This window comes from Rhipicephalus microplus, unplaced genomic scaffold (genome assembly GCF_043290135.1).
Source record: "Rhipicephalus microplus isolate Deutch F79 unplaced genomic scaffold, USDA_Rmic scaffold_15, whole genome shotgun sequence".
In the NCBI taxonomy this organism is placed as follows: domain Eukaryota; kingdom Metazoa; phylum Arthropoda; class Arachnida; order Ixodida; family Ixodidae; genus Rhipicephalus; species Rhipicephalus microplus.
Genome location: NW_027464588.1, coordinates 1,476,129 through 1,502,214, shown reverse-complemented (window position 1 = coordinate 1,502,214; position 26,086 = coordinate 1,476,129). Strand labels below are relative to the sequence as shown.

The 26,086-nt window shown below is 45.5% G+C and overlaps 1 protein-coding gene across 1 annotated transcript in view; it reads right to left on the bottom strand.

Annotated features, from left to right (window-relative positions):
* LOC119174269 (uncharacterized) overlaps nt 1-26,086 on the bottom strand; it is a 237,661-nt gene that overhangs the window by 136,073 nt on the left and 75,502 nt on the right. The window contains exon 3 of the mRNA XM_075883122.1: nt 23,275-23,392. Within this exon, the coding sequence (XP_075739237.1) occupies nt 23,275-23,392 (118 nt within the window). The remainder of the gene's footprint in view (nt 1-23,274; nt 23,393-26,086) is intronic.

Below are 26,086 nucleotides of genomic sequence, written 5' to 3'. Positions count from 1 at the left end.
TTTTTATCAGTGCCGCAAACATCGCTCGCCACACTCTCAGTAATTCCGATTAACGTGCTGTAAGCTTTCATGAAAGCAACTCCAAGACAAAGGCGATAGAGACGCGAAGTTTCACGTCTATGTAGGGCGGGTCGAGGCCGGAGTTGTAGTGAAGGGTCGAGCTCGTGCAGTCTTGTACGTCGTATGCTTGGTGTGTTTCACTCACAGTGAGATAGTGGGCCAGTTGAAGAATCTGCCTCGCCACGTCCATTCGTGAAAGCGGAATCGGAACGCTGTTTACTTCTACATGTGACGTGCGAGCAGCATTATCGGCAGAATCATTTCCACTTATACCACAATGCCCAAATAACCATTGAAAAACGATGTCGTGGCCTTTTTGTATTAAGAGGTGGTGAAGTTTTACGGTTTGGTATGTCAACTGGCCGTGGCATCCGCGTCGGAGAACTGACAGCAGGCACTATAACGCTGGTTTTGAGTCAGAAAACACGGCCCATTTACTTGGTCTTTCTTCAGAATCGATGAGTCCCAGTGCACTGTGCAGAGCTTCTAGTTCTGTCGTCGTGGACGTTGTAACATGAATATTATGCATAACTAACGCCACTACAATCGTTCTTATAAACGGTTCATTTGGGGTACGTCTCCTGCAGTTTGTCGGTTGAATGCGACATCAGTGCCTCAGTTCTGGTTCCGCCTGTAAGTTGGTTAGAATTCAATAACTCTAGAAAAATTACAGGTGACTCCCAGTTATGTGAATCACCTCTCTTTTCTAACTTTATCTTTAATTATTTCAACTTTCTTGTATATATTGTCTGGTAATCTGTCGACAAACACACAAGCACATATATGAAAGAGACGAGCAAATGTCGCGTTTCCCTTGATCTTGACTCTCTGCCAGCACACTACTTAAAACACACAATATATACTACTACCCTTTTGTACCGCAGTAGTGCGCCAGTAAGCTCTATATGCGAAGCATTCATCGACAACCGATTGATCTGAAAGCGTGCAGCTGACAATGGGTGCATGAAATAATTTGTTTAATAAGCAAGAAGAGGCATTATCCTGAAAGTGGTTTACATCTCATTTTTTTATCGTATGACTCCAAACCGACGCACGCAACGCGCGTATTCCATTGCGTTCTATGGCGTTTCCGCTCTGTTTTTCCTCTAGCAATATGGCCGCCGCCGGCTTCACCTGTTCTCATTGGCGGCAGCCGGGATATCCACTCCAGAGGTTCTATAGAACCTCCTTGGAGCAGAGTCGTCTACGTAGAAGACCAACGTCACTTCATTGCTGTGTACGTAGGGCCATTCATACGCGCACGTCATGCCCTCATTCTCTGGGCGCGCGCCGGCAGAAGGGAGGGGGAGCAGCGTTCATCTTGAAATTTGACCCATTTCCGTGGTGCGTAGCATTGCAAATTTTGGCAGACGTGATCATCAACGCCTCGTTTATGCATTGCACTTGTCGGCTCAAAATTGTCAAACCTGGTGAGTGGCCCTTTAAAAAAATTGGTTCCAAATCTGCCTGTTCCACCGCAAATGTAGTCGAAAGTCTTGCGTCTGGAGAGAGTGAACAAAACGTTTATTTGATGTTCTGTGCAAGAAAATTGGCTGGAGGCACAGCGTTAGAGTGCCTCGAGCGTGCAGCGGAGACGAACGAGCGCATGGAGGCACTTTGGACACAAGCGCCATCTGGCAGTTATCTTCGAAAACGAAGGCGTGCAGCCCACGGAGAAAGATGCGCGTCAGTCTCGGAGGTGATAAGGTGTAGAACGCAACGCGACGGGAAGGTACAACCACCGTGATGTCATAACAATGCGCTGGAAACACCTTTTTGAGCATCGTATTTAACTGTCAGCGCAGTGCGATAAACGCTACATTCCTTAGAGTTAGTTACTTGCATGTGCCTCTTCTAGTATAAAGGCAGACACACAAAACTTCGAAGTGTTGTTATGGCACCTCAGATATGCGCAAGAGTTGCTTTTTTTAAATGACAATCGCACAAGTATGAACGCTAAACCTTTAGCAATATCGATGGGCGCTGCGAATCAGGCTGGCCGTTTGGTGCCGTTTGAGGTATCCTTAGGGCGGAGAAACACACAAATGTACAGACAGACAGACAGACAGACAGACAGACAGACAGACAGACAGACAGACAGACAGACACACAGACAGACAGACAGACAGACCAAAATTTTTTCCGTCGAAGGTCCCCAAGAACGACTATCGTCTTTTTAATAAATGCCCCCCACCTCCCCGAAGGGAATCGTGAGGAAATGCGAATGCATTGCGTAGCGTTCATAACGGTGTTTTCTCCATGAGAAACCAGCGTTATAAGAATAATGTTTTCATTTTTTCCCCGTGCACCTAATAGCGCCGTTCGCCGCACGTAGCATTTTCCTGTCGCGAGAAACGTGGTATGCATTTCCAGCTCTAGTAGCTAGCGTGCACGGTTAAATAATACTATGAAGTGAACAAAACAAACAGCGTTCTCGGCTGGGCATGGGCGTTTCACAGTGGCCTCTCGAGCACACAGTTCCGGATGTTCTTGAGAGGCGCCCAGCCAGCGAACGGGGAGAATGAGGCGCGAGCGGATGGTGAAGTAGGGTACAGGGAGGAGAGAGAGTGCACGGTGAGAGAACGAGTGTCGAAGCACCGCACCTATTCCCACCTTCTTGTACTACATGCTCCGGTTGCTAGGGGCGAGAATAAGCTCGCGCCCGCAGCTGTTACTATGAGAGAGGGTGGTGGACAGATCTCGACGGACGCTTGACATAGCCCGACTAAGGAATGCATTCGCATTCAAAATAAGATCGAGTAAAAATGTGTCTTTTTGTCCCACGAAAATAGTCGTCATCCAGCTTGCCTGCGCTTCCTTTCTTAAAAACTCGGTGCTGGCCAGTTTCCTATCAGGAATGCTGCCACGCTGATAAAGAGTGCGTCGTTCGTCACCTGAAAATGCCGGGAGCGTGGGGATAATGCGAGGAAAGGAATACAAGATAGAATACGATTGTTGTTGGGGAATAAAGTAGCGTGATGTTTGCGCTAAAAAATGGACCAACACACGACAGGACAAGACAGGTATTACTAATAAGTGGCTTGTTACCAAGAATGCAATGAAGTATACAGATGAGGGTGGTGCAGACGTACCGAGTGCATATCAAGGCGACACCGCTTATCAGGCTAAAGACATGCGACATCAAAAAACCTATGGAGCTATTCTCGCGGCGTCCGATTCGTGGACTCGCCCAATTCCGACTCCCCTGATTGAAGCGTGCCACCTGTTTCCAGTATTTCTTCCGCAACGTCATTTACACCACGCAGCTTCCACGACTCTCGACACAAATGAGAAAGATGGAATGCGTTTCGCCCCAACGAATGCTGCCCTCAGAGATCCGCTTTAGGCACCTATCTCCGAAGCCATGCATGGGCTCTTAAACACATTAGTTCCTGAATTAGGTTTAACGCGGCTGCAAGCATGACACCGCTGAAAGGCGGTTACACATTCCCTGCATCGCTCTTCAATCATCTGAACACGTTCATACGTTCAGTCTTTCAAGTTTGTTTCGGAGTCGTGTAACTTACATCTCATCCAGTTAGTTTCTTTTTACGCTGGGAATGTGCTGGCGCGTCTAGTGCACCGACGTGGTCAAGATGACCATGACGCCACGGCTCAACGTCTTTTTTTTTTGCGTAATTGAACGCGCTCCGGTGAATCGGACATGTCCAGAAATCGGACACAGCGAGAATAGCTACCCTAATTTCGCTCTTCTACAAGCAGATTAATGATGAAGATGATGATGGTGATGATAATGGTGATGATGATGATCTCTGATGGATGGCGCTCACCCACAGAGGGGCCAAGAACCGGGCGGCAGGATTGACGTGTCACTATAACACAGGTAGTTTTCTTTCTCTTTATGTGGTACGCCTCCCAGAGTTCGCGGGCTGATTTGTTCCGGCTTGTGGGAGAAAAAGACGTTCTTTTTTTTACTTGTTTCCTTTTTTTATTCTGTACATGGGCAGAAATCATTTTTTTTACTTCGTGAGGTGGCCTTACTATAAATAGCAGCGATGACGTCAAAGGCAACAACAATAATGGAATCAGCAACAAAAACGAAAGTAATGACAGTGGTTCTCTTGTTTCTTTTTTCATTGACATGCGCCTGCATGGTACAATTTTATATAGCTTTGTGAGTTGCGCTTTGTTTTTATGATTTTGTACTGTCAAGCCTGTATTATAATCGAGTATTGTACTCTCAAAGCATTGTTATCGTTTACTGCCTCGTAGTACTGATACGAGATCATGCCGGTTCCACCTTGCATGCCTCTACATCTTGGGTCTAGCTGTAGTGTAAGTGATTAAAATAAAACAACAGGCATGCGCGGAAAGCGCAGCACAGTCACAGCGAAAGCTAGAAGAGTGGCCTTTTAAGCCTTTTCAAAACACTCATTGGGTAACTACTGCAAGTACACTTGCCTGATACCCACTAGGGCATGACTAATACAATTTTTGGGGTAGTAGGCCAGCATTTGCTATGCTATTTTTCGTAATTCTTCTGAGAAGCGTGGTATCCACTAAACACTTGCGAGCAATTTGGTGCCAATTGTTCATGCAGTGGCTGACGATGATGAGGAATTATGGCTGAAGTGGGAATGCGCCATTCATAGCCTATCCCCTTAGGTGGGCTGCACCAAGTTCTTGAGGAACCAACCAAGCAACCAAAGCTAATAGGTGAACAAGAAGAAGCTCTTGTAATGGGTTGGGGCATTGGATGACACACTGGTTACGCTATTCGCATTGTGTGACGACTGGTTGTTGATTGATATGTAGGGTCTGATGTCCCAAAGCCCCCATATGATTATTAGACGCCGTAGTGGAGGGCTCCGGAAATTTCGACCACCTGGGGTTCTTTAACGTGCACTCAAATCTGAGCACACGGGCCTACAATATTTCCGCCTCCATCGGAAATGCAGCCGCCGCAGCTGAGATTCGATCCCGTGACTTGAGGGTCATCAGCCGAGTACCTTAGCCACAAGATCACCGCGGCGGGGCGACGACTGGTTCTTCTTTCCCTGGTTTAGAACACTTTATAAGTCGTATTAACGCGATTGCTTTCCCGACATCAAGCCTGCCTAAGGCAAGTTTGTGAACAAGTCCCAAGCACCGGTGTGGTGTCTTCGCGATGTGACTTTGTGCAAATGACTATGCAGCTAAGAGACTTTTATAACCCACTGCCATTTCAGCCGGACTGGTATGTTGAGTTCATAAAGTGTGTTACTCAAATACCCGGTTCGTAATTGTGTTGCATGAGATTTTTTTTTTGTAACGCCCATTGTACTTTTGTCGACTTGACTTCATGTTTGTTATACGCTATGTATATACTTAAGCAGAATTTGTATCAAGTACCATGTAAGAAAAAACAGCTCGTTGTATTAGGTTCCTTCCGTTCAAAAAGAGTCTGACTGATAATACTCCTTGCGACTTGTTTATGTTGTTGGGACTTTATTCATTTTGGAAAAGTCCCAAGATCGATAGACACGCCGAGCCACCACGGTCGACGAGATCTGTCTTCTGAGAAGCAGCTGCTCAAGTGCGCAGTGTTGTTGAAACTTTTGACCCCGTTCCGGAGTGGCTTCTCGTTCTTAACGCTTGTGTGTGTTTGCCTGACTTCTGATGAAGTATGTTGTGTGTATTTTACTGGTGATAATTTCATTCATTAAAGAAAAAAACTGTGTGGCTCAGTGGTAGAATACTGGGCTGGCACCCAGCCGACCCGGGTTTGAGCCACACTGTGTCACGGGTGCCAGTTTTTTTTTTTTACTAATTTCGCACGACATGGTTAAGGACACCGGCGCTCATAACAGCTTTCACTGTAATGGCGAAAATGACTTTGCAGCACTTGTACCTAAGCTTGCTGGGGCGTGTTGAGTAAAAATAGAGAGTTTTAGTACTGCGTACGCTGCGTACGTCGCGGCGTTGCGTACGTAAGGACGCCACGTTCTGCGTAGTGCGCATGCGCAGACCGCAACGCGCACGTATCGCATTACGTAAACAGCCGCTACGTACGCACGCATGAGATGCGTGCGTGCGTACGTATGAGGTGATCGCGCTGCTCTCGAACAAGTTCGCGACAGCGCGAGACTTCGTTTTGCAAAATGGCGGCATCGAAGGCAAGCACCGACCGGCTCTGTGGCTTAAAAAATGGCCATAATATGGCTATAACACTTGGATTGGCTCACGTTGGGTGTCAACAACACGTGCTTCTATTTTGATATACCAGATGGCGCAACACGCTTCACGCTCGTTACGTACGCGGCTACTACGGCGTACTAAAAGCCAATTAGTGGCAAACGACGCCACGTAACGCAGGGCGCTTGCGTGATGCGTACGTAGCACCGTTCCGCAGTACTAAAACTCTCTAATAAAGTGAACGCAAAACGGGGCGCGTACGCAAGAAGAGCAAGAGTTGCGATGATCCTGCCGAGGGTTCTCCCTGTATCGTTCTTTGGTGCTACCTTTGGGAAAAGGCAAAGTATTTTAGATCTTATCGACAGTACAGCACTTCTTCTTGCCTCTGCGTGCGTGTCTCAATTCGTGTTCCTCTTTCTTTCTAACAACAGCAACAAAAAAAGCACGTAAAATGTGGTGGTGAGCAACACGCGTCGATAGCGAGAAGTAATTCACTTTCGCTCGACATAAGCTTCGCCACGGTAAGGAGAGCAGAGACCAATGGCTTTTTAGAGCCATGAGTGCTAACTCTTCGTGTCTTGCAGTAGGCGTTCTCCCGAGTGCTCGAACGAGACGGTGGATGAGCGCATTTCAGAGCCATGCTAGGAAGCACGGGGATAGGGGGGGGGGGGTGCAATAAAGCAATTTTTGCAGCACTTTGAAACAGAAGTTCTGGTGGGAGATTTTGGTCGGGCCGACGTAATTGCGCAAGAGTGCTGTTACGTTGCGACATAACGTCAACCTCGTTTGTAGGACTCGCTGCAGGGGCGAATGTGATGCCAGTGTGCGATGGGGGTGTTGAAAAGTCTACTAGAAAGATGAAAACAGTGAGAGAGAAGAAACGACAGAAAAAAATGGGTGAGACGTGTCCAGCTTGATTAACGGTCCCTCCTGTTAGCAGAATCGTTAGCAGACTCGCTTGTGCATCTTCGTAATGCTCTTGCGGCCGGCTCTTCTTGCATTCTCTTTAATCAAGATCATCCTCATTACCCATTGTCTTTGTTGTAGGTTTGTGTACGGTGAACGACGGGGTGATTTCGGAATCGCCTCCCACAAAGTCTGAGCCACACAATAGGCTAAGAAAAGCTTCGCCCCTAAAAGTATACTACTCACCCTAATGTATAATGACATGACACGCATTACATCTGTGAAACTTAGCACACACTATTAATTAGGCGCTTGTCCTCTCTTCCTTTCTGTTTATTCGTGCGCTTTAAGTGATAGTTACACTATTAATCACACACCTTCGATCAGTGTGCACACACTGATTACGAAATTTTGGAAATGACATTCTTCACATGTCGTGAAGCCATAGTGGGCGTTTCTCTAACAAGGTATGTAGCAGAGTGTGCCTGTTTACATAAGGCATACGCGATATTATTTTGTGTGTCGTGAAGTAAATATCACGACATCTCACGAACGGCATTATGCTGCATGTTGTGCGTGGTGTGGTTCGAATGGCATACAGCTATATCACGATGCAGTATTTTCATGCAACAAATTGAATATCAAGCACGAATTACGTCATGTGCGTTCTATGGCATTTACTACATTTTCTCGCAAAGAAGAAAGGTTGGCCAACTATTGGCTGGTGTTCCATAAAGATACCATAATGTGTATGCAAATGTATCATTCACTGCTGCGTTTAGTCTGGCGCATGCCAATGTTCCCGACACTGGCTGCTTTTGGTAGAGCAGTGTTTCAGTGTCGTCTAGAATACCAGCTAGTTATTCTTGACGTAGGCTAGTTATGTGGCGACTAATGTGGGCTCAATGCCGGATAATGTCGGTTTGCGCTGAATAGCTGTTATCTAGCACTGGATAACCTTGTCTAAATGTGAGGTAGTGTTACCAAGTGCTCGCTAAAGTTCACTAAAAGTAGTGAAGTTTCTTTTACTTGCGTAGCGTTATAATGATGACTAGCATCACCTAATAATTCCCAAAAATTTCGGGACGTCTGAACGTGGAGCCATCTATCGGCAGCAGGAACGGCGGCCTGCCATACCTGAATAAGAAATAAGAGAAAAAAATTATAACTCTTGAAAATTTTAGTTATCAAAAACGACTCCGGGTTATATGTAGCAGTGACTCATAGGAACATTTTGCCGCAACTGCATTATCACACTACAAAGCGTGAGGCTTTCAAGACAAATGTATACCGCCCCTATAAACGCAAGGGATTTCAGTGTTAATTATTAAAGCACGTGGGAATCTAAATGGCATGTAGTGCAGCACTGTAACATTGCCAGACTGTTCAATTAAGTCTCTGCTGTATAAAACCGGGTGGTGTTTTTGATAATTAGCTTTTTTCGTCATATATGATTTTTATTGGGTATATATCGTTCAGTTACGACAGGCCACCGCTGTGGCCGACGACAGATGGCGCTATATGCACGCCTCCAAATGCTCTTCATTGTTTGCTACAGTCACCTAATTTGATTGATATGTGGGGTTTAACGTCCCAAAACCACCATATGATTATGAGAGACGCCGAAGTGGAGGGCTCCGGAAATTTCGACCACCTGGGGTTCTTTAACGTGCACCCAAATCTGAGCACACGGGCCTACAACATTTCCGCCTCCATCGGAAATGCAGCCGCCGCAGCCGGGATTTGAACCCGCGACCTGCGGGTCAGCAGCTGAGTACCTTAGCCACTAGACTACCGCGGCGGGGCCTACAGTCACCTAAAGTTGGTCATTTGTATTCGTAACAGTGTAATAGATGTTAGTTATCTGCTATTACATACTACTATCTACTATTACTACTACTACTACTACTACTTCCAACAACAACAAACAGGTGAAGAGAGCAACGAGCAAACCAACGAACAAAAACGAAAAGAAAGAAAAAAGGAGACAAAGAAAAGAAAAAGAGGGAAAAAAAAAAGCAGTGTAGCTGAATAAATGATGGAAGCTTGGCAGCTCTTATTTAGCCTCAAAATTCGCCCCGCCGGGTATATTGGGTCCTCGTGGTGGAACGTCGAGCCGGATGGCGTCAGCAGGCATCATTGTAGTGGGGCGCCTTCCCTGAGAACGCTAAGCGTAAGCACGAGAGCGAATGCTTCGCCCGATTACCAGCCGAGGCGGCGACAGCTGGTGAAAAGCGCTCCCCCTCTCCTTTTTTTATGCCGTGCACGCCAGTTTCTTTATGGGTTGCCCGTATGGCATACCGTCGCTACCGCATTCCAAACAACGCCTCAAGTGGGGCATAAGAAGGCGGCCGACAAAGAAGCCCGAATAGAACGTGTGAGGGGGACGCAGGCACGCTTGGAGGACTAAACGGAGTGAACAGCTGCGACGATGAAGGAGCATGCAGAATGACGCGCGTAGAGGAAACGGATATTTGTCGAAAAATTGAGCAGGCCGACCAGTTTACCGGAAACGACGCAATACTTTTCGCGTTCCTTCCACTGACTTCCCGAGAGACTCCAAACAAACTCGAGAACTGCGTCTACTACCGGACACGCCGTGCAACTGCGGGGCTGCTTTCATAAGTGGCCTCGGAAATGCGTATTAGCCTCGAGAACGAACAATGACGTCGCTGCGACCGCGGCAGCGTGACGTCATGGTGATCGTCTCGTTATCTCTCCCACGATTCTCATGATTGGCGGGTGTCACGAATGACAGCGAATGGGAGGATGCTTTTACGAAATACCAGTTTCGCGAGTGTGGCTTCACGGTTTGTTATGAGCGTTTCTAACATTCTTTTCCCCGCGGCTCGCAAAAGGATGCCGAAAGCAAAATAATTGCTGCCGTGTGATGTTATGTAAGGGTCTCCTTTACATGGTCGCTTTTCTGTCCTTACACATTTATTATCACTGTGTGGCTAAAACTCAAGATAATGTTGGGCGTGCTGTCCTTGCAGTCCACAATAAAGGGCGGAAAGAATTAATAGAAAAAAAAGGTAGATCCCACGTACTGTGGGAATCGGTGATATGCGAAACACCAATGAGGAACGTTGATATGTCAATTCAAAATGAGCACAAAAATGCGAGGCAGACGTTAATTATGCCGTACATAACTTCAATATCTGGATTATCATGTTTGGACGTGTCATTTACCTTTGTCATCAATGCACGTCAACTGATACGAAATTCTAACCACTACGCAGCGATGGCGTAGGGGTTAGAGCATCCGCCTCGCATGCAAAAGGTCCGTGGTTCAAATCCTGGTGCCGCACAGTTCCCAACCGGATAACGAAAATCCGAGTGGTGATGAAACTGCATTACGAGGCCTGGGGTGTGGCCTCACCGGTAATCACCGCCGGGAACGCACTCTCTCACCAGAGAAGGATTGGCCACCCTGGTGCAGTATCTGGCCACTACCTCCCACATGCATACGTCAAATAAATCACGGCCCTCAGTCCCCAGCAGCTGCGAAGCAACTGACCACGGCGGCGGTCAGATCTGCAACGCAGCAGAGGGTGCTAAGAATCTCTGGATCCGGAGAGGCCGCCATTGGAACCTGAACTTGGTAACGTTTAACGCTAGAACCTTGTCTAGTGAGGGAAGTCTAGCTGTACTATTCGAGGAGCTAGAGGGCGTTAACTGGGATATAATAGGGCTCAGTGAGGTTAGGAGGACAGATGAAGCCTATACGGTGGTACAGAATGGGCACGTCCTTTGCTATCGGGGCTTGGCTGACAGAAGAGAACTGGGAGTGGTGTTCCTAATTCACATAAACATAGCTGGCAACATAGAGGAATACTATAGCATTAATGAAAGGGTGGTAGGTATTGTAATTAAACTGAATAAAAGATACAAGATGAAGGTAGTACAGGCTTACGCGCCTACATCCAGCCTTGATGACGCTTCAGTTGATAGCTTCTGTGAAGACGTGGAATCGGCAATGAGTAAGGTAAAAACACTGTATACAATACTGAGGAGACTTTAATGCAAAGGTAGGGAAGAAGCAGGCTGGAGACCAGGCAGTAGGAGATCATGGCATCGGTACTAGAAACGCCAGAGGAGAGCTACTAGTAGAATTCAAAGAACGCAATAATTTACGGGTTTTGAATACCTTTTACCGAAAACGACGAAACCGCAAGTGGACATGGAGGAGCCCTATTGGCGAAAATAAGAACGAAATAGACTTTATAATGAGTGCACACCCAGGCATCGTGCAGGATGTGGAAGTGGTTGGCAAGGTACGATGCAGTGACCATAGAATGGTACGGTCTCGAATTCTCCTAGACTTGAGAAAGGAACGACAGAAACTGATACGCAAGAAGCCAATCAATGAGCTAGCACTGAGAGGGGAAGTACAGGCATTCAGAGTCTCGCTTCAGAACAGGTACTCGGCTCTTAGTGAGGAAACCAACTTTAGCATAGATACAATGAATGATAAATTGACGAGTATTATTACGAAGTGTGCAGTTGAAGTTGGAGGCAGGGTAGTTAGACAGGACACTGGCAAGCTTTCCCAGGAAACGAAAAATCTCATCAAGACGCGTCAAATCATGAAAGCCTCAAGTACAACAGACAAAATAGAACTGGCAGAGCTTTCGAAGTTGATTAATAGAGGTAAGGTATCCTATGTAAGAAGGTATAATATGAAGAGAATTGAACACGCTCTGAAAAATGGACGAAGCGTCAAAGCAGTGAAGAGAAAACTTGGAATAGGCAAAAATCGGATGTATGCACTAAGGGACAAAAAAGGCAAAATAACTACCAATATGAATATGATAGCTAAAATAGCGGAGGAGTTTTACAAAGATCTGTACATAGCCGGGAAAACCACGACTTTAATACTATAAGAACTAGCCGTAACCCAGATGACACCCCACCAGTAATGATAGAAGAAGTCAGAAAAGCTTTGTAGAGCATGCAAAGAGGCAAAGCTGCTGGTGAGGATCAGGTAACATCAGATCTGCTGAAAGATGGAGGACAAATTGTGTTAGAAAACTAGCCACCCTGTTTACGAGATGTCTCCTGACGGGAAGAGTACCAGAGTCTTGGAAGAACGCTAACATCATCTTAATACATAAGAAAGGAGATGACAAGGACTTGAAGAATTACAGGCCGATTAGCTTGCTGTCTGTAGTATACAAGCTATTTACAAAGGTAATTGCTAACAGAGTAAAGAAGACATTAGAATTCAATCAACCAAAGGAACAAGCAGGATTTCGAACAGGCTACTCAACAATCGACCAGATTCATACTATCAATCAGGTAATAAAGAAATGCTCAGAATATAACCAACCACTATACATAGCCTCCATAGACTACGAGAAGGCGTTTTATTCAGTAGAAATATCAGCCGTCATGCAGACACTGCGGAAGCAGGGTGTCGATGAAGCATATATAAACATCCTGGAAGAAATCTACAGGGGAACAACTGCTACCATAGTGCATCATAAAGAAAGCAACAGAATACCAATCAAGAAGGGTGTAAGGCAGGGGGACAAAATCTCCCCAAGGCTATTTACCGCGTGCTTACAGAAGGTTTTCGGAAGCCTAAAATGGGAACAGTTAGTGATAAGAGTTAATGGAGAGTACCTTAGTAACCTGCGCTTCGCCGATGATAATGCATTGCTGAGTAACTCAGGGGACGAATTGCAACTCATGATTACGGAGTTAGACAAGGAGAGCAGAAAGGTGGGTCTTAAAATGAATCTACAGAAAACGAAAGTAATGTACAACAACCTCGGAAAAAAGCAGCGCTTCGAGATAGGTAATAGTGCACTTCAAGTTGTAAAAGACTATGGCTACTTAGGGCAGGTAATAACTGCAGAGCCGAACCACGAGATTGAAGTAACTAGAAGAATAAGAATGGGGTGGAGCACATTTGGCAAACACTCTCAAATTAGGACAGGTAGATTGCCACTATCCCTCAAGAGAAAAGTATATAACAGCTCTATCTTGGCAGTACTTAGCTACGGAGCAGAAAGCTGGAGACTTACAAAGAGGATTCAGCTTGAATTAATTACGACACAGCGAGCAAAGGAAAGAAAAATGGTAGGTGTAACCTTAGGAGACAAGAAGAGAGCAGACTGGATTAGGGAACAAACGGGGGTTAAGGATATCATATCTGAAATCAAGAAGAAGAAATGGACATGGGCCGGGCATGTAGCGCGTAGACAGGATAACCGCTGGTCATTAAGGGTAACTAACTGGATTCACAGAGAAGGCAAGCGGGTTAGGGGGAGACAGAAGGTTAGGTGGGCAGATGAGATTAGGAAGTTTGCGGGTATAAATTGGCAGCAGCAAGCACAGGACCGGGTTAACTGGCGGAACATGGGAGAGGCCTTTGTCCTGCAGTGGACGTAGTCAGGCTGATGATGATGGTGATGATAATGATGATACCAAATTCGATAGATGTGGAGCAAGGGAAACGGCCGTGAGCTTGCTATGAGCGTAGCATGTAGTCCAGTGTTATATGACCCGCATTTCATGCTTATCATGTTGGACGTGTCATTTACCTTCGTCGTCCACTCACGCCATGTAATACCGAATTTGGTATATGTGAAGCTAGCGAAAGGGCCACGAGCACATCATGAGCATGGTATGTTGTCATGTTCTTATATGACACTCATGTCATGCTTATTTTGTTTGCACCAGTCATATACATTCATCATCCATTCATTCCACGTAACACGAAATTCGGTATATGTGATGCTAGCGAAACGGCCGTGAGCGTGTCATGAGCGTGGCATGTACTCACGTTTTTACATAACAAGCATCTCTTGATTATTATGTTTGGATGTACCTTCGTCATCCATTTACGTCCCGTAATATCAAGTTTGGTATATGGGAAGCAAGTGAAACGACGGTGAGCGCATCATGAGTGTGGTGGGTAGTCATGATTGGTCATATAAACATCATTACATGCATGTCATGATTTCCACATTGGGGTCGGTGATTTATGTTCACCATGAATAACGTCACACCACACCAGTTCTTCAAAATGTCATGTTAACAAAACCACCGGAAGAGCAGCAGGACCATGAAATGTAAATCATGTCATTCATGACATACATGTCATGATTTTTATGTGACTAGTCAACCATGCTCGTCATGCTTTGTTTGTTTGTTTAATATTTGTTTGTTTATATTAATACTGTTCACCCTACAAGGGTCGTTACAGAAATGGATGAACAATACTTTCAATAAAAAGCCTTCATGTGAATATGATGAAAGGCGCTGCACACTATACAGATATAAGCTAAGAACAGAAAATTAGACAAAAAAATCAAAAGTTCACTTGGCTCGTACATGCAGTCATTTTATGGCATACCAATTTTGGTATCGATAACATCATCGAAATGGTCAGGAGAGCTAAAAGTCGTAGGCGGCTAAACAGACAGAGAGACAGACAGACAGACAGACAGACAGACAGAGAGACAGACAGACAGACAGACAGACAGACAGACGGACGGACGGACGGACAGACAGACAGACAGACGGACGGACGGACGGACGGACGGACGGACGGACGGACAGACAGACAGACAGACAGATAGATAGACGGACAGACAGACAGATAGATAGACGGATAGACGGACAGATAGATAGACGGATAGACGGACAGATAGACAGATAGATAGACAGATAGACAGATAGATACGCTCAAAGTCACCGAATTTCGCTAAGAAATGCTTCGTGAAATAATAAATGCTAGACAACAGCGCCTCAGAAGTGATTGTGGAACCTGCGCGTTGGAATGAAAGCGTCGGTTGAATGTAGAAGTAAAATGCGTACTAAGTATGTTTTACGACTTGTCAGGTGCGTTTAACCGTGCGTGTGACGTTACGGTAGGTTAGGAGTGTGGCAGCTAGCTTGGGCTAGTTGGTATGACATGACGATAGATATAGCATGAGAATAGAACGACGACAAAGAGGCTTACTTTCTCTTTGTCGTCGTTCTGTTCTCGCGCTATAACTATCGTTACGGTAGGATTACATGCGATTGTTCGGACAGTTTTGAAGTGAACAGCTTTCTCGAAATGTGTTGGCCATTTTCGTGGTTCTCAAACATTGCCGCACAAAACAAGAGTTTTCAGAGCATCCGAGTTTGTGCCGGTGGGAAAGACGTCAGCTGTAGATATATATAAAGGTAAAAAAGTTTGTTATGAGTTTAGTTTGCACATAGTAAAGAAATTTAGGCCGCAACTTTTTCCAAATAAAAAAAACCTTCATTATTATTTATGAGTAAACTGGGCTGTTTCGGAGGTCATGAAGATAACCGTTGGTGGATGCTGTTACTACACGACTCAGTTATGTGCATCTATGTCTTTTAGCTGGCTTCGACACCGGATTTGTGCGTACACCTCAAGTATTCTTTCAGCGGGACGGCTCAGTGCTCTCCCATAGTTGAGTACGAAGTACTCCAAATCGTTAAACATTTTTTCTAAACACACCTCGTTGGTTTTAAGGGGCTACTTGCAACACTCCGATAGAGAAGTTTGTCTAGAAATGTCGGGCGCGCACGACGCTGTGGTCGCCGTAGCTGTCCCCCGCTGCTACCTCACATCAGCTACGTTCATGTTTGAATAATACCACGACAAGCTAGCATGGGGCCCGACTACTTTTCGTGTCATTACGGCGTTGTTATTTGCATATTTTAGATGTGTAGCAGCTATTTGACTATGTGTGTAACGCCTTACGTACGTGTATCCGTAAGAACGCGCCGCAAAGCGTTCCCCTCGCTGCAGGAGTTGGAGCAGTGCCAAGTAGGTCACGCCGCAGCTGCGTGTTGACATCACGCTCCCCTCGCAGTGTACGCTGAGGTCACTCTCTCCCTTGCCTGCCATGCACTCGCTGCTGTGCCCGTTGCTGCCTCATCTGTTCGCCCGAAACAACTACTGCTAGCACCGCTCGCTCCGCCATCACTACCGCCGCTTGCTACACCACCAGCTCGTCAGTTCACGTGCACTAAACCTGAAGTGCGCCTAACGTATGCGTTGAAATACGTCTATACGTGTCACAAGACATACGCCAGCCATCGCTTCAAACGAATTTTCCAGCGCTCACCGCAGCACCCACGTTAGCGCCGTTGAACCCGTGTCAACACCCGTCCGCAACGCTGCTGATGTTGAATGAGTTTATTTAGAGTGCAGACTATGCGCTTATGGGCAGTTGTGGTTGTTGCAATATTTCGCGGTGCATATCACTGCCAGGCGCTTCGGCAGTGCGACGAATCACGAGGAGTTTCCAAGGAAAGCGTAAACATTGAAGGGCTGGTTTACTTCACCAGGCGCAACATTAATCAGAATATATTGCCTGTTAGTTCTCATTTCGCTATCACGAGGAATACACAACAGCAATCGCACGCTGAGGTGTGATCACCACTTTCAGGCACCGTAGTAAAGATTAGGGTCACCGACAGATCTTTAAAAGCAAAAATGTTTAAGCGATGGGTGATTTTTGCTCCGCCGTGAAAAATATCCTCAGGTGCACGGGGATACTCCACAGTGATTTGGCGGGCCTTATTACACAGTACAGTGGGTGTGAGCGTTAAACGAAACTACGCACGTTACTCACATGAACTAAAAAAAAGAAGAAATAAAAACAGTGATAGGACGGCAAAGAGGAAATATACAATGAAAAAAGAGGAGAGAAAGACAGTGATGGAGAGACTGGGAAATTATAGGGAATAAAAGCATAAAAAATAGAGGGAGCCAGAAATGCATTGAAATAGAAGACTATGGAAAGCAACAGGCGAAAAAGGGGTAGAACGAGCGAGAAAAAGAAAGACAAAATTATAAAAAAGATAGAAAAAAATGCTATCAACCTTATAAAAAAGAGATGTCATACACAAAGAAAACTTGAAACAGAAAAAAAAAGTTAACAAGGAAGGCCCCCATCCACACGCTTCCTACAGGTTGGCGCCACTAAAACGAAGCTGCTACAACTTTTTTTCATTTTTTCAAACTACCTTATCAATTCAGGGAGAACATACCACTCTCCTGTAGTAAAGTACTGTGAACCGTACACCTTGTTTGAAATGCGTAAGCGTTTGCGCATCGACTTAACATAAACAATATTGTATGGCTCTCTGCCGCGCAAGACAATCATCGCCACGTCGGAGATAAATAAATAAAACAAACCACCTCTCACTAAATGTAACCTTGAGTAACATGCTAAGCAGCGCATGGGTCGGCTTAAATTTTCGTTCATCACGGGCACCTTGCCCGATGATAACGCGTCTTTGAAAGTGAGGCACACCATGAATTGAATGTTATTTTTGTTGCTGTTACTCGTACCATACTCTTCTTCGAGTACGCCACGCGGGTTCATCGCGCGTCTGCGAAATCTGGTTCCCTGACGACATGACGTGATTGCTGAGAAAGTGTAAAGGGGAGAGGCCACAGCGTCTTACCCAGCCCCTTACTATGGTGTACTGGAATGGGGCTGTGTGCCGTCTTCACAGCAAACCAATGGGACAGTAGTGGTCACTTTTGCGTTGACGCCACCTGTAGGGCGCCACCATCTAATGGTGTGCCTAGCGCGCGTGATTCAAATTCGCATTGCCAACCTTTGTGCAGATTTTGATTAAATTAGTCACATAACAATCGAAATTGAAAGCATCTGTAAGATTAAAACGCATCCACCACATGTGGATGCGATGGTGAGATATATAATGCTGTTTCTGTGTAGTCCGGCTCACACAATTTCTGTCACAGAACAAGGACTCAGATCATATGCTAGCTTACTGTTTTAACTGCAGAAAGGATAAGAAAGCAGATCACTATTCATTTGATGTCTATGTACCCCTGTCTAGCTAACACCCTAACTTGAAGTCATACGATGAAACAAATAAAGCGGCCCTGAAGGATCACGTTATCAACAGGTGAGTTTTACGACCACCACATACCTGCATGAGCCATGACAGTAACAAGTCGCGCTGTTAAAAAAAATGACGCTCAAGGAAGTACTGCTCTACTTGTGTGTACATTTTCTAATCATTTTGATACATTTTACGACCACTGCGGCAACTACAAGTACCAATATAGGATGCTTTGTATCTCAGCTATTCATAAATTAATTCAGAGGGCGCAGACAAAGTAGTACGGTGTGCTCCGGCAGCGCTGGCCATCATCGCAAAACGAGCCACGTCTGGGACGCCAGATGGCACACTGTCCCATTCCAGTAAACCATAACCTTACACAGGCAGGAACGCGCTAGTGCGTGAGTGCGTTTTGGCAGTGCTTGGGCTGAATGTTGCGCATGCGCAGTAAGGACGTTCACGCCGCACACCAACAGATTGAACTTCGCCATGAACTGCTTCGCATCTAAAATGAAGTAAGAAGTCTGGTCCCTGATGAACAGCAGGCTTTCGCATTCACTCTTGGAGATGTGTGGCATACTGCCGACTTTCAGGAGCTTGCTTGACAAACTTCTTATGCCCGCACCTTCTCCGTCGGCGGAGGCGGGTACACTTCTCCGGTGATTTGAGAAGTGCTCCCGTCGGGTATCGGAACGCTGACATCATGCAGAGTGATTGGGCTGTCCAGCACATGACGTCACGCTTTGCTCTCCGATGCGTATCGTACGACTGCAAACGGTTCATCACCATCAGAGGCACCTGTAGCGATGTCACCTTCTCGAACTTTCCATTGCGTCTCATCATCGATGATCCCTTGGCGACATATCATACTGATCATGAAAAAACAATCTTTAAAAAGTCCCGACCTCATCGAGGGATGCTTTTCTTTTACTTTGCAAGACATTTCTTGAGCATATATAATGTATATAGGTTATCACAATGTATGAGTACATGCAAGTGTAAATTAATAAACATTGTGTATGTAATGTACACACAACAACGTTTTCATGGCCATTTATATGGTAGGAGATGTGTACGGATCATTTTTGAGCAAGCTCCTCTAACATCATTCGCTTTGTGAATATTGCGATTATGTTTGGCATTTCTGAACAGCAGCACCGTCTGAGCTTGACAATGCTCTGAGATCGTCCGCACAACCGATATGCAGTGCAGTGCAGCTCCTAGCGAATATCATAGCTGTGGGTAGTATAGTATATATATAGTATATAGAGTATAGTATAGTATAGTATAGTATAGTATAGTATATATGGTATAGCAAAGGAGTTGGAATAGTACGTGAAAGTGAGCAGGACTGATGACGACGTTCGGAGTAGGGAAACGGGGAAATGAGAGGGCGAGCCATAGCATATCCATGTTACCACTTACAGTATAACATATGCAGAGGTGGTAGAGAGAAGTACGTGTTTAGCAGATCCTAGGATAACATCGTCAAGTGTAGTATAGTATACAAAAGGGGTACGACATGAATATTACGTTGAGGAGGAGAGAAAGTATAAGGGTGGAGAATAGATAAAAACCTTGTATGGCAAAGTTAAGCAATGATGTAAATGAATAGTGAGGGTTAGAAGTGATGTGCAGGTGAGGAGAGGGCAAAAAAGGAGGTAATAAAGAACAACATGGAATGGGCTTGTATAGTATAGTACAGCAAGACCATGGTAAAAAGGCTTGAGGGGCTGTGATGGTGAGGAGGAGAAATAAAGAGGGGTGAGGATAGAGCATAGCATAGCCATGTATGATATTGCTTAGCAAGAGCGAGGCAAAGGACAATGAAGGTGAGAAAGAGTGATGCGTAGATGAGCAACAGGAAGAGAGGGAAACCATAAGCTCCACTGTTTCTGAGTCTCTGAGCCACAAGCGCGCAGTTGCCCCTTTATTTTGGTCTATAGACAGCTATCGTCTTTCATGTATTACGAGAACTAACAGTCAGGCGTAAGCAAGGGCGCATATTCTTGATTACGTGAATTGTGGTCTTCCGGATGTACAACATCGGGAGTGAGTAACCTCCATGGCTTTGGTTGTTATAATGTGCACTTACATGGACACGGGTGTCGGCAACCGGCGCACTTATTAGGGTGGTAGTTTGTTAAACAAACTGCCAAACTAGCACTTCAGGGTCTTTGGGAGAAGCTTTTTTACCTTTCCTGTAAATAGTCACATTTTCATTTCAAGTTGTACACGGGACGGCTCAGTGCTCTCCCATAGTTGAGTACGAAGTATTCAAACATTTTTTTTAAAATAAACAGGCCCTTCTATGCTCGAGTGCGCAGCACTCTTTATCGTTTACGATTTGTTCTGAATACAGCCACTGACGTTCAAGTTACGATTTTATTTTTTTAAACTCGGCCTCATCAAGTGCGACGTCAGAATAGCCCAATCGGTACCCGCCGCTGGGTGGCGTCATAATCCTCCAATCCGGAGTCGCTGCGCTGGGTTGCACCCATGGTAGGGTGGCTAGAATGGCCTACCCAAGTACGAGTGAGATCGCTACGCATTGTGACTCGCCAGACTGGATGGCGACGATGCATCATCTGGTAGGAACTGGACCCGTGCGTGGAGAGAGCTAGTCGTGCGTTGCGCAAGACACACTGGCGCCCCCGGGCTAGGTGACGTCGTTGAGAGGAGGCATCAGGTGGGCTCGCTCGCTGGCCTTGACACAGATTGCCTTTGCAGAGGCAACGGCATTTGGTCTGGGCTTCTCAGGCATAACAACACAGAAGGCTTTCAGCTCTCCCATAGAATAGTACCATGTACTCTAAATCGCTAACCATTATTTTTCTAAACATTAGGCGTAACATCGTTACTGGGTATCGCGTGCATCTAGAAACACGAACAGCATGCCCTAAGAATGTAGAATATCTTGCACTCTGAATCGTTTAGCATTTGTTCTGAACACAGCTCAAGGGCTGCCGTTCGTAGTGGTTATCTAATTAAACGTCTGTTAGGTAATTGTTATGAGTACGCTGTTAAACACTTTTTCTGAGCGCACTACAACATAGTGATGTTTGTCGCAACAAACAGATGTACCGATTTGTATGTGCCCCTTATTACTAAAGCGCTACGAAATTTTCGCTTTTTAAATATACTGTAAATAAACCTTTTCTAAAAAGTGTGTGTACATAAAATGCTGTATCCGCTAGTATGCAGTGCGGCGAATCGTCAACTATTTATTCTAAACGAACTATTGTGTGTATGTGAGAAACATCAGTTGTGAGTGTTGGGTCCGCGTCATTTCATATTTTAGGTGCATGCAAGTCAAATGAAGCCTGTTTGGTCATCCTCGTTAACGTACACCTACCCAGAACATGTTGAGTTTAAATGTTATTGATGTTATGCGTTTACGATGCAATAAGTGTTTGAAAACACAAGCAACTGGAAGATAGCTAGAATTTCCACTTGTCGAGGATCAACAGCTTGGAGTTCTCATAGGGTACGCGCTGCCATGTTGCACGCATAGTTTTTAACGCGAAAAAATAATAAGCCGTAAATTGCGGTTATGGTGGGGATGAATAACATCAGAAACCGTTGACCGCGTTCTCATAGTAGAGTACACCATAGAAATTTGTAAAACTGACTAGATGGGACTCTTGCGCTAGGATCGTTAAGCGACCATGAGAATTATGGGTGGTACCGGAGCTTGCCTGTAGTCCTCGTGCTTGCGCGCTACGAACGTACTTGTTGCTTCGTTTATTACCGTGTTTCGGTTTTGTTTCGAAGTAAATAACAAAGCGTTTCAAACTTAATGAACTGGTTTGAATTGGAGAGCCTAAAATATTAAAGTGGTGAAGCGTAACTGCCTAACGTTTGGCGATTCGTGTTTCCTGACAACGCGGCTTCTAGCCCCGTGAAACCAAACGGAACGTAAAATATGAAAACTACGCACACTCAGCTACTGTTCATAATTTCCATGCTCGCTGAAGCACCATACGTTGCAGCCCCATTAACAGTAGCGCCAGAGTTCCCTCTAGTTTATCATTAGGAAACTCTATGAAGTACACGACACTCTGAACACGTCATACGGTGACGTCATCACGTGATACCCCCTTCCCTCGACGCCATGAATTATAGCGGAGGCTGCGCTGCATGGCTGGAGAGGGACAATGGTAAAGCAGGAAGCATGACTGAAAATGAGGTGCAGGTGTGCAAGTTTAGTTGGTGTCACTGCGTGTGCCTTCAGTGCGACTACAGGATCGGCCAACGAATAGCTGTGAGCACAAGGCTCAGGCGGAGTCTTCTAGAGACAATAGGTGAACTGTTTGTGCGTCGTAGTTTAAATATCACGACGACGAGACAAAAGACTCCCGAAAAGAATCGGCAGACAAAAATTGGTGTCGTATCTCTTTAATGTAGACGCGCCTTGAGAGAACACGGCCGCTATAGGTACACTTTTGGTAACAATTTTTCGTGTTGACACCGCAGCTTGTAGAAGCTCCCACCTGCTGTGGGGGCACAGAGCGCGCCCACTGATTGTTGCCGCGATAGCGCATCAACGATCCTTGTTCGCTCATGAGATAAGCGGGCGCAGACGACCCCGGCCGGAAAAGCGATGTTCGCTCTACAGAAAAAGGAGGCTAGCGCATTTTCCCCGTATATACGTATATATACTTATATATACATATACGTGAATGACGGTGGCGGCGACGGCAAAGACCAGCCAAGACAGTCCATATATTTTCTATCGAAATAAAACAATCATCTTTTTCGAAGTGCAGATCAAGAGCATGCGCTGCAGATTTCTCCAATGTTCAGGGACAGCTTACCATCGTTCCACAGTAGTTCGCATCGCTCACTAAAAGACTGTTTGTTATACGCATAGAGGGCATTATAATTGTACCTTTACTGTCTGTGTCAATGTTTGCAGCCTCTTACATTGGTATGAACATGTTTAAAGCAGACAGTTACAGCTTGTCACCACACCCCCAGCACAGCATGTCGTACTCTTCATTATCTGCTTTTATGATTACAAATAAACGTACATTGTTTCCCGAAAGCGATGTCAGAATTATGACATTTTCGTAGGGGTACAATAAATCATTCGCCCACATTGAAGAGAAACCTGCCTCTTCGTATGCCATATGGCTTTAGGGTGTACAACTTCATAGCACAGGTATGTCGCTTGACATGAGTCATTGTCGTGCTGATTTACGGCTATAGTCACTTCACGTTGCAACAACTTCCGTTGAGATCGGAATGACCGAAATCGCCAGAAGTTGTATGTGGCCGATATGAATGCCACCTGTAATGAAGACAATCGCTCACCTTTTCTGGAGGCTGGAGAGCGACACCTTCCTGCCGAGCAGAAGAACTTCAGTCCTGGACAGAAGCAGTCGTCGTGCGAGTGGCATGTGCGGCCCATCACGCTGCGACCGCAGCGCTCCTGTATATAAGCGAGAGCAGATGACGTCACAGACACGCAGATTTTCACACAGCCAACCGAGTTCGCTCAAGGGGACGTTCATTGCATATGAGTAACAGCAGTTCAAGTGACCTACAACTGCTCCTGGTAACAAAATAGACCAGCGCCATTTACTAGCATGAAGGAACAGACACGATGTATGGCACTGCGACATTATCAATGATCACCGATAAGAATTACAAAGGGGAACAGAAACACTCACTCTGTTTTCACACAATCACTTATCAGTCGGAAGAAGTGCTACATTCACGCTCAAAACTTGCCACTCACTTTTTCGGAGTAGGGGACAATTATTATTCCCATTCCCCATTCACTGTAAAAAATAGAATAGTGCTTCACAATTCGCTCAATTCGCTGCTACTTCCTTAGAGGCACAAGGCGCGCAACCACCAATATCACTTTGGTTCTGTCGTCGATTACGTATAACTCAATAGGTTGTATAGAGAAAAAAAAAGAAAGAAAGCGGAGCTTTGAATCTGTAGCCGTTGTCGGCTGTTTTAAATGCGAAGCATTTCTCAGCAAACTTTGGCGACATTGAACGTATCTGTCCTTATGTCTATCTATCTATCTATCTATCTATCTATCTATCTATCTATCTATCTATCTATCTATCTATCTATCTATCTATCTATCTATCTATCTATCTATCTATCTATCTATCTATCTATCTATCTATCTATCTATCTATCTATCTATCTATCTATCTATCTATCTATCTATCTATCTATCTATCTATCTATCTATCTATCTATCTATCTATCTATCTATCTATCTATCTATCTATCTATCTATCTATCTATCTATCTATCTATCTATCTATCTATCTATTGTAGAAAACAGATTGAAGATGGAGCTCGGAGGCGAGGAAGAAGTAGCCAGGGGCACGCTCTGCATATTTTTTTTTATTCCTGTTCTGTCAACAATAAACCGAGGACGTCTCAGTTCTGCGGTCTCTCTGGTCCTTCTGAAACATGGTGCCGTGACCAGGATATCTGAGGGCAGACGCAGAGACTTAAACCCCATTTGCAACAATGGGTTGAAGAACGAAGCAGCGGCGTCTGGCTCAAGGACGAACCGTCGAAAGGAGGACCACGACCGACGACTGTTGGCGACGCACATAAACAGACAAGAGCTCTTTCAACACGTTTTAGGCCTGAATAAAGAGGTCCTATCGAAGAAGCGGAAGACGCTTCCAGCAAATGTGACGACGCTTACGAGCGAAATCGATAAGAAGATACAAGAAGACGCCGATCGAGCGCAACTTATGACGCTTCTGAACCAGATGAAGAGCGTGTCACAGACGTTAAGACAAGTTAACGAACAGATTGAACCGTTCATTAAAGAAGACGACGCGGAGGCGGAATTTGAAAGGGTTTTGCATTATGAGATGAAGATCGTCGCTGCAACGACAAAAATAGAGGAGCAATTACGCGAGTTAGAACAAGCGACGCAACTGACTACGAGAATAGTCACAGAACAGGCGAGCTCACTGCAAGGTACTAACCAAATCTCGGAGACACAAGAGCTTGTCAAGTTGCCACGTCTTGAGATGATCAAGTTTGATGAAAAAAAACAGCATGGCCAAGGTTTTGGCGACAGTTCGAGACATCGGTGCACAACAGAGTAAACATGCCGAAGAATCAAAAATTTAATTACCTTCTGGCGTCTCTGAGCGGGGAGGCTGCGTCCCTCATAGAAGGTTTACAGTTTTCTGATCAGAATTACGAGCCTGCAGGCGCTCTTTTGAACGAAACCTTCGGACGAGAAGATAATTTAAAAGAGACCTACATAAAAGAGCTTGCAAATTTGGAAGCAGTGAAGAGTCCTAAAGATGTAAATGGGTTGAAGAAACTCTTCCAAAAGTTGCAAGTTAACACACGAGCACTGCAGTGGTTAGGAGTGGAAATGAATAGTTATGCCACAGTGATAGCTCCTGTTGTAAAATCTGCGCTACTGGTGGATATGAGGATTGAGATGAAGATGAAGGAGTTAAAGGTGACAACAGACCAGCAACTACGGAGTCGAACTCAGCGTCAAGAGACAGCACGAGCAGTTTGAAAGAAATTATGGAGTTTTTAAACACATATATACGAAGGAGAGAAGAAACTCGAGAGGAAAAATACGAAGTGACCCAGTCACCACACAGTATGAGGTGGACTAGGACATCTACGCTTCAAAGCACCAACATTAAGAACTGCATCTTCTGTGAGATGACTGGACACTACACGGAAGATTGCAGAGGAAACATTACTATGCAGCAGAAGAAAGAAGCCTTGCAACGGGAACGAAGGTGCTTCAGATGCACCAGACCTCACCACACGGCGAAGATATGCCGCGCTAACGTACGCTGCAAAACATGCAAGGGAAGGCACGCGACATCCATGTGTCGACCACGTACGCCTGCAGGAAAGTCAGCACAGCAGCGAAGTGGTAATGATGTTGAGCAAGTGCGTAAAAGCGCGCAACCTGACCAGTTGGACAAGTCCTGCAACATGCACGCATAGCAGTATGATGAACACAAGTGCATACTACTGCAGACAGCCTTTTCGTGGACGGAGGGAGAAGACAGCGGGTGCTACGCACGGATTCTGCTGGACAACGGGAGTCAGACGACATTCATACTCAAAAGATTGTCAAGAAAACTAGCGTGCAAGG